Raw genomic sequence first — 10316 nt, 5'->3', positions numbered from 1 at the left:
ATCTACTACTACTACTACTATACTACAAATACCCCACATAATTGAATTTAACACAAAGTCAAGTGTAACATTACTAACATCACGTGATCCTTTCCATTAAATTCAACTATATTATCTATAATAGTATAGTAGCAGTACTTTTTTGAGTACGTTTTCATATATAATCTTTTAACAAAATATTAATTATTCAAGACACACTCGACTGGATAAGACTATTTTTAGGATTGATACACTGATCAGTACTTACACTACAAAAAAACTGTTAAGTGATAATTTTTTTTAGAACTAAATGTAACTTTTAGTTACAACAAAATATTACTTGCGACTAAAACATAGTATTTAGACACAAACTGTCACTAATTTAGTAGTTTTAGTCACAACAAGTATTGTGATTAAAAATACATTTAGTTGCAACAAATTTTAATTTTTTTTTAGCTAATACTTTTAGCCACGGACTTTTTAATCACAACATAAGAGTGATGATTTATAATTAATCACAACTTTTTTACTTTTAATCACAAATTTTATTGACTAAAAATAAGATTTTTTGTAGTGTTAATTATATTTTACAAATTAAATTTCATCAAAAGAAAACCATTTTACAATACTAATGATAGTATATATATATATACATATCATGTATATGTGTATATATGAACAGACACGTACGTATACATGTTTTTGGTATGTATGGTTGATTTTTTGTTGGGCCTATATATATAAAAGCAGAGATGGTGATATGAGAAGAAAGAATACAAATTAGTTCTTACTCAAGTAGTCTAATCATGTCTGAATGCCATGTTAAAGATTGACAAGAAAAGGTTCGTACCTTATCTTAAGCACAAAGTATCAAAGATAAGATTAGAGTAAATCTAGCTAAGTGGACCATTTTCATATATATTTTATTTTTATTTATTTTCTTTAAGAGTTTATATATTAATCTTCATCTACTGAGATCCAGCTAATAAGGTGGGGTTTTTGTAGAGTTGTAGAAATGACCAGGATAAGTTTTTTGGGGCCAAAGGAGGTCCAAAAAATCAGTTTGAAACTTTGGAGACACCGTTGGAGTGTTGTGCTTTTTGCTTAAATGAATGATAATTAAGTGAAGTGAAGAAGATTGAAAGTTAAAGGGAAAGTTCCAAGCTTTGGTGGGTAACCACCCTTTTTCTTATTATAATCAATTTGTTGTTGATAATAATATTGCGTTTTGTTGTGCCTTTGATTTAAAGTACATCAAATAATTATAATGTGTGTTGATATTTCTATTAATAATGTTGATCTATGCAGTTCTGGATGTGACTAACTGAGACACCACAAGCACAACATTCCCTCTAAAGAAACATCATGCCATTACAGTAAACAACTATACATATATAGGAAGACTATGATACAGAACATTTTATCGATACACATTATTAAGTAATAGTATTCATCATCTCCATTGTACCGTCATTACTATAATAATTATGGCTAATTATTAGGATTTTTGACCCGCAACTTTGATATGTATTAAATTATACTTTCGAGCTTTCTGGGTTGTTTAAAATTTTCTTAAACTATATATTGAGATGGTTGGACTCTAGAATTTCTATCCAATTCTGTTCATTTTACTAACATGGTGATTGTACATGTACTAAATTGTCTCCCTTGAACTTTAATATGTATCAAATTGTGCCTCCCGAATTTTAACATGTATCAAATTGTGTTTCTTTAACTCATGTATCCGTTAGTAAAATTAGACAGAAATCATTGAATCTAACAATCTTAATAAATTGAGAAATTTTTTGACAACTTGAAAAATTAGGAGTACGATTTGCTACAAGTGTCAAAGTTCAAGGAATTCATTCAACGTAATTGTCCATGTACTAAATTGTGCTGCCAAACTTTAATATATATGTACCGAATTGTACCTTTCAAACTTTGACATGTACCAAATCATACCCCTTAACTTTTATGCACGTTATATCTATTAATAATATTAAATACTTGAATCCAACATTCTCAATAATTTAAAAAACCTTTTAACAACTTAAAAAAATCAAAAAATACAATGTAATAGAGTTCAAGTCAAAAATCTTAACTATCCAATAATTAATATTGGTCTAGATCATACCGATAGACTTAATTTTTTTTCTCTATATAAATATATCAAAAAGATGTTTGGCAATACAGATCTCTTTTGATGATTTTTCATATTATTTAATACTCTTTTTTTCCTAAAAAAATAGCATTAAAATAAGAAAAATTTACAAATTTATGTACATTTTATTACTAATTATAATAAATGTACAAAAAAGCTTATTTATGTTATAAAATAATATAAAGTAGATGAGAAGAAAGAAGAAGAAGATGAAGAGAGAAAGAGAAAGTGAATGAGAATTTTTGAGTTGTTTATTCCAATAGGGTGAACCCCTATTTATACAAATACAAGAGTGAGATATTAAGAAACTAAAAAAAATGGAAACTAAGAAAAAGAGGAATGCTGATTACAATTAATGGCAATAAATAAAAGATTTGGACATCCACATAATTATTAATATTTATAACACTCCCCCTTGGATGTCCATAATAACTGCCTTATTAAAAATCTTGCTGAAAACTTGATCAAAGGAAAAAGAGTATAGTGTAAACTAACTCCCCCTCATTTAGGCATTTGTGGAGATCTTCTAATCGACGAATTTCGATCTTGTCTGCCGTCTTCTCAAATGTTGATGTTGGTAATAATTTTGTGAATAAGTTTGTAAGATTGACACTCGATTGAATATGTTGAACACCAATATGCATTTTCTTGAAGCGTATAAAGAAGAATTTGGTGAAATGTGTTCTAACTCTATCTCCTTCAATGTACCCTCCTTTTAGTTGAGCGATGTAACCAATATTATCTTCATAGAGAACTATCTGTATTGATACTTCTTTATAGAGTGCAATCCATATGTTTCCCGAATATGCTATGTCAATGATCTCACTCACACACATTCTCTACTTGCTTCATAAAATGCAAGTATGTTAACGTGATTTATAGTTGCCTCGTTAAAAACCTTGCCAGAAAAACTCAGTGGGACAAAATCTGAGCTAGGGAAAAGAGTACAATATATATATTTCATATTCATAATTATTTGCAAGTTGCCTCGTTAAAAACCTTGCCAGGAAAACCCATTGGGACAAAACCTGAACTAAGGGAAAAAGAGTGCAACATGAATATGTCTCCCCCTCATGCACATATGATCCATAATTCTTTTGGTGATAATATATCTCATAAGATTATTGTTATCACTTTTAAAATATCACCATATATAATCTTTGATCATATATTTTCTATAACTCTTCCAGAGTATGTATGGACTTCTAAATTATAGATGAGGGGTTCGTGGAACATTAGTCTTTATCCAACTAATTGTATCATTCATGTGTGTACACAACTTTGTTCATACGAAAATTTAAAATTTCAAGTAGATATGAACATAACACATTAATGGTACTATAAATTTTCATTTGTGACAATGATGGTACTCCAAGACCATATATTTATTCCATCTTGTTTTATGATCTTAATTTCCATATCAAATGATCATATATCTATAATTCTTGATACATATGAAATACTTCAGGACTTTAATACTAATGAACAAACTTTATACATTAATATTTCTCGAAATACAAAAGAAATAAAAGTTTGTTCTTCAATTAATCAAAAACTCTTCAAGAGTCTATCACAACGTATATTTTACGTATTTATATTGCATAGACAACCATAGGTATTTTTGAAATAATAATTTACTTACATGTCTTTATTTCATACAAAGATCTTTGTCATATAGTGCGCGCGACTTTGAATTTATATCACTTAAGACATGTATTAAATTCTTCTAGAATTTTTAGATAAGACTTATTTCAAATTCTCACTATATTAGGAGCTCCAAATAAATAACCTTTTGTTACAACATTTATGTGACGCTTATAAATCCTCATAAAATATATTCCAGGCTATAATCAAATTATGATTATATTTTCTCAATATTTAAGCCTTACTTCAATAAATCTCATGTCTATGCAAACTTTGTACAACAATTCATTATGTACAAATACATATATGCAAATTTCTCATTAGAAATATTTATTTGCACACCCTACAGGTCTTACTTCACTTTATGCGAGTAAACTTGCCTGGACTGCATCATAATATTTTGGCCAAAAATCAAAATGTATGTCGATAATTCTCGACAAATCTAATACCATGATCCTTGCTATCTCATGTTAGTTTATTGCATATGCAAACATTCAACATCTATTGTCGACAAAAATTTCATTATATGATAATTTCCTCCCATATTGACATAACTTATAGAGATCTCTTTAAATTACATATTTTTCAAATATGTTTATCATTTATAGGTACCTATATAGAATCACTTCAGGGATTCAATTATGATCAAATGTGTTATGTCTAACTTCTCTTGGGAGTCTCTTCGAGTACCGTTTTCATCACGGTTATCATTTTAATACTTTATAACATTAAGGTATATCCATGAGTACCTCTAGATTTAACAACTTCAGGGCAAATCAAATGAACATTTATTAATAATTTCTACATTGTTCATTTACGCTTCAGGCGTTTTCAACTCATTCTATCTCAACTTTGAATAATATTGATTTGCAGTTGGTATACATCATTTTGAACTATATTGTTCTTATATACTTTGTGCAAGGATCGTTTTTCAAAAATTATCATCGATCCCAACTGCTTCTCTCCCCCTGATCGAGAGAATTTTTAAAAATTGTGATATCTAATAATATTAATATACCTGTAGGGATTTCAGTATATCACAATGAATCAATATTTGTTTAAACTCATATATACTATATGACATTGAACTTCAGGTTCAATAAACTTCAGTTTCAAGTTCAATCCTTATGAACTTAATTCATTTCTAAGAATGAGTCATACGTGTATAATTAGAAATACATAAATTTACACATTTTGTAAATGCATGATTATATAATCTTATCACATCGATAAGAAACTATGCAATAAAAATCTAATAATGGTTCAAGACTGTTAAAGAAATATAATTTAAATATTTTCTATGTGCAAATATATGCGCATTCTTCTTTTGAGCCTTGTAAATTAACAATGAGAAGAATCTTCTGGTTCTTCAACAAAATTTAGTTAAATTCTTTGACAATTTATTGCATATGATTGATCATGTCAAAAAATTCAATTCATGAACTTCAGGTTCACTATAATTTGTATTTCAATGAAACTTTCAAAAGGTAATGTAAATTCATTACAACATAATCATTATAAGTTTAATTTTTATATACATGAATAATATAATTATATTATTCTCCAAAACATATACACTCTTCAGGAGTCACTATTATGTTTATCAAACTTTATATTTCTTCAGGAATCACTATCATCAATTCAATGATGTGTATAATTTAAAAAATACATGACAACTTCATCATGTTATTGTAATTGTCAAATAGATATAACCGTAATATATCATTCATTTTTCCTGGTATCTTTTTAACAAGTCGTCTAATTTATTAATAGACTATTCATCAGTCTAATTATCATGACTTGATATATTATATATTTAAATGTACAATAAGTACATATAATAAGTTATTTCTTATCACTTTCATAACTAGATAAAAGTTATACATCTAGGTACATACAAAGATATTTTACTACTCAAAGTAGCAATTGTATGTAAGACTTCTTCAGGAAGCTTTTCAAATAATCATTTTGTGATTCTTTATCACTTTGATTATATTGGATTACTAACAAATATTAGTAAGTTATATATTCACTTCTGGGAATATGCAAACTGAATTATATAGTAACTATATATATACATATCTTGTACCAACAATAGTTTGAAACTATTGATTTCAAGAAATAATAAAATATGTATATATTAATTTACTTCTGGCATTGCCAATATATGTGAAATCTATATTCTTTGAAATAGAATTTCATGTCTATTCATTCTCTTCAGGGAATGATATTTAAATATTCTAAATGTACAATAAATTTGTACAATTCACATTCTATTCAATAATCAAATATACTTTTATCTTGATTATAAGTGTGTCCGTACTACAGGTACGCGACTACTATTATTCAATTCCACACATGATATATAGATTTTATACACTTTGATTGTGTGTGGTATCTCATCTTTTGGTTGTTTCCACTTTCTTCTGGAAATATTTGAGTAAATAATGTCATCGATTGTTTAAAATCATTACATTCACTTCGGGGAATGACGTTGAACAAGTAGAACATTATTATAAATTTCTTAAAAATTTATTACTTGTTCATATATAAAAAGAAATTACTCAGCAATTTCTTTAACAATATTTCAAAGAATATATGAATACAATTTTTACATAATCTCCAAGATGTATGCAAAATTTGATCTTTAATATATGTCACATGCAATAATTTCGAACATTGCAATTAGTAATAACAATGTATAGTAACATGACTAATAGCATAAAATTAAATTGTTTTTATCTTTTCTTCATCTCTTTGGTTATACACCAAAGATAGGATAGAACAATTGTATTTGTATTATCACATAGTGATAATTTAATTTTTTTTCAATTTTACACATGCACGAAATACCTTAGACCCGTTTGGAGAGGCTGAGTCAGTAAGGACTCTTAAATACGCTTCTCCAAATTATCCAGGACTGTTTGTCCGCATGGATAGTTTGGGCTTGTTTTATACTTATAGTATGATCTATTGCTTATTTGATTATTTCATTAGTAGATATTTTGGTACAACGTCTTCTTACACGTTCTTGTAAGTCGGCAAACTTAATTACTACAAGTTTGCTAACTTATAAGAACTGTGGGGAGGTGCTGCCGAAATTTTTACAAAAATGAAATAATCTTAAGAGCGTAGATTGCACTATATGTATATTACAAACCTGAATGGGATAGGTTCTTTACCCTTTTAGTAATGGAGTGAGAAGGTGGATTAGGACACTTGCACATTTTTTTGTTTGTTTTTAAATTGTTTTTGTTAAATACTTCGTAGTGGAAGATGTCTGCCAACCGAAGTTGGATGAAGGCGCACCGGCGCTCTGCAGAGTTTCGAAGTGGCGTTGACGAGTTCGTTGCGGTAGCAACGAACCACGTGAACGCTGACGGATTAGCTCGATGCCCATGCATGCGGTGTTTGAATGTGAATTTTCACACACCTGCAACTATAAGGGTTCATTTATTTCTCAGTGGGATCCAACCTTCGTACAACCCCTGGTATTTCCACGGGGAGACTTTCTCTCAGCCCGCAGTTGAACTTCCTGAAAATGACGAAGAGGAAATGGCAGATGTGTTGGCGGACATGTTAAGAGGGGACCCTGGGTTTGACGAATCTGCTAACACTACTGATTCTTTCAATGAACCCCCTATCAACGACAACAACAAGTTCGATGACTTGTTTAAGGAGATGGAGGCTGAGTTATATCCAGGTTGCAAAAAATCAGCCCTTAATGCACTGGTAAAGCTTATGCACTGCAAGGTTTTGAATAGGTGGAGCAACCACTCTTTCGATATGTTGCTGTCCATCTTGATTGATCTATTTCCAGAGGGGACAAAATTACCAAAGTCGCATTATGAGTCGAAGATGCGATTGCGCAATCTAGGTTTGGGTTACGACTCAATAGATGTGTGCAAGTATAATTGTGCTATTTTCTGGAAGGAGAATGAGAAGAAGGAGTTTTGCCCTGTATGTGGCGAATCACGATGGGTGAAAAGAAAGGGTAAGGGGAAAAAAGTTCCTCACAAAGTTATGCGTTACTTCCCACTCACACCTAGGCTGAAACGATTATATTGCTCAAGACACACTGCGGAGGATATGCGGTGGCATTACTCGCAGAGACCAAAAGAAGACGGTGTGCTTAGGCATCCTGCGGATGCGTTGGAAGAATGGAAGCGGTTGACCGCCTTCATCCGTCTTTTGCTGTTGAACCTAGAAATGTCAGACTGGGATTGGCGACTGACGGTTTTAATCCATTTGGCAACATGAGCAACTCTTACAGCCTGTGGCCAGTTATTTGTGTCCCATATAATTTGCCACCGTGGAAGTGTATGAGTTCTGAATCGTTGTTGTTGACCTTATTAATTCCAGGTCCATCATCTCCTGGGAAAGACATAGATGTATTCATGAGACCGTTAATTGATGAACTGAAACAGTTGTGGGAGACGGGTGTTGAAACCCGAGATGCCTACAACTAACTGTGTTTTCAATGCGTGCGGCAGTGTTGTGGACAATAAATGACTTTCCTGCTTATGCTCTAATGTCTGGTTGGAGCACAAAAGGGTATATGGCGTGTCCCACTTGCAATGAACATACTCCTTCCATTGGCCTAAATAGTAAGATTGGATATGTTGGCCACAGACGCTTTCTCGAAATGAGTGATCCGAGAAGGAGAAGCAAAAAGTACAATGGTAAGCCTGAGAAGAGAGCACCACCTCCTGTATTGACAGGGGATGATATTTTATCTCAATTAGACCGAATTCCATTGACTTTGCCTGGAAAACACAAACAGTTCGGGGGTGTGAAACGGAAGCGTTCTAGTGAAGAGCTCAATTGGTCTAAAAAAAGTATTTTTTTTGAGCTTGAGTACTGGAAGTCAAAGTCCTTACGACATAATCTTGATGTAATGCACATTGAGAAAAATGTGTGTGATAGCTTAGTAGGTACTCTTCTAAGTATCGACGGGAAGTCAAAGGATACCGACAAGGCGAGAATGGATTTGCAAGACTTGCAAATACGACGAGAGTTGTGGTTGTATGAAGACCGAATGGGAAGTGGAAGAAGCCTCCACTAGTTACACACTTAGTGTTCAAGAACGGATTGAATTTGCAGACTTCATAAAGTCTGTACGATTTCCTGACGGTTTTGCAGCAAACTTAGACAAAAATGTCAACTTGGATACGGGCAAGATTTCCGGGCTCAAATCACATGATTGTCATGTGTTGTTACAACGTTTACTACCGGCAGGTATCCGTAAGTTCTTGAAAAAAGAAATCCGGGACACAATCATTGAGCTGTGTGTGTATTTTAAACAATTATGCTCAAGAACACTTCATGTTTCGGATTTAGAAAAAATGCAAACAAATATTTTAACTATTTTGTGCAAGTTAGAAACAATTTTTCCACCGGCCTTCTTCGACATAATGGTTCACGTAGTTATGCATCTCCCTAAAGAAGCTATACTAGGTGGACCAGTGCAGTACAGGTGGATGTATCCCATTGAGCGCTCAATGTCTGTGTACAAGCAATATGTCAGGAATCGTGCCCGTCCGGAAGGCTCTATTGCTGAATCTTTTGTGGTTAATGAGGCATTAACCTTTTGCTCAATGTACTTTCGGGAAGTGGAAACTCGATTCAACCGTCCTGACCGGAACAATGACATTGTCCAAAACATGCCAACTCGACAATTTTCTGTATTCAAGCATGTTGGTCGACCCCTCGGTATGAGGACAGTCGACACCTTACCCATGCAAAGCAAGCGTAAGGCGGAGTGGTACATTTTGAACAATTGCACAGAGGTTGAACCGTATATCAAGTAAGTATAAATTCCATAAACACAAACACACAATAGTCGACTTCATCTAAAAAATTCTTAACTTACTAATAAGTGGATTACATTATATAGTGAGCACAAGGAGTTGCTTCAAGCAAGGGGTGTAGGCAATATTGACACAGTGCAAGAGACTGAGTTCCCTGAATGGTTCAAAACTCAAGTAAGCCTTGTTGCCTCTCAATACTGTTAATCTTGTTCTCAATAACTGTTCAACTTTTCTTAACTTAATATTTTCCCTGATATGTAGATTAATGAACTACGGTTGAGCAACCAGGGTGCAGTGTCAGATGAGTTGTATGCTATCGCTAACCCAGCGAATACAACAATTTATTTTTATCCAGGGTGCATAGTGAACGGTATTAAATTTTTGGTCAAGGAAAGGGATGATAACCGCAAAACACAGAATAGCGGTGTCATGGTCCCCGTGAAGATGGCCAAAATTTTTACGCACACTTGAAAAAATTATGGAGTTCACTTATTTGAAAGATTGCAGTGTTCTCTTATTTTTTTGTAAGTGGTTTGACACTAACGGGAGTAGAATGGATAGTGACGGTGTTATTACTAGCATCTGCGTCAACCGACAGTGGTACCAAAATGAACCGTTCATACTTGCATCTCAAGCAAAATTGATCTACTACATTCCTGATTTAAAGAACGGTAAAGACTGGCTGATTGTAAATGAGTACATACCGCGCAATGTTTGGGACT

General features: G+C 32.3%; 1 protein-coding gene across 1 annotated transcript; it reads left to right on the top strand.

Annotated features, from left to right (window-relative positions):
• The first annotated feature begins 7060 nt into the window (after positions 1-7060).
• LOC133031215 (uncharacterized) lies at positions 7061-8044 on the top strand. Its single transcript, XM_061104660.1, has one exon. The coding sequence runs from the start codon at positions 7061-7063 to the stop codon at positions 8042-8044; it is 984 nt and encodes a 327-aa protein (XP_060960643.1).
• The last annotated feature ends 2272 nt before the right edge of the window (positions 8045-10316 follow it).

This window comes from Cannabis sativa, chromosome 9 (assembly GCF_029168945.1).
Source record: "Cannabis sativa cultivar Pink pepper isolate KNU-18-1 chromosome 9, ASM2916894v1, whole genome shotgun sequence".
In the NCBI taxonomy this organism is placed as follows: Eukaryota; Viridiplantae; Streptophyta; class Magnoliopsida; order Rosales; family Cannabaceae; genus Cannabis; species Cannabis sativa.
This window is presented reverse-complemented; position numbering and strand designations above follow the sequence as displayed.

Bases quoted from the DNA above. Each gene is read 5' to 3' on its own strand.
- LOC133031215 (XM_061104660.1), top strand. From the start codon at position 7,061: ATGTCTGCCAACCGAAGTTGGATGAAGGCGCACCGGCGCTCTGCAGAG.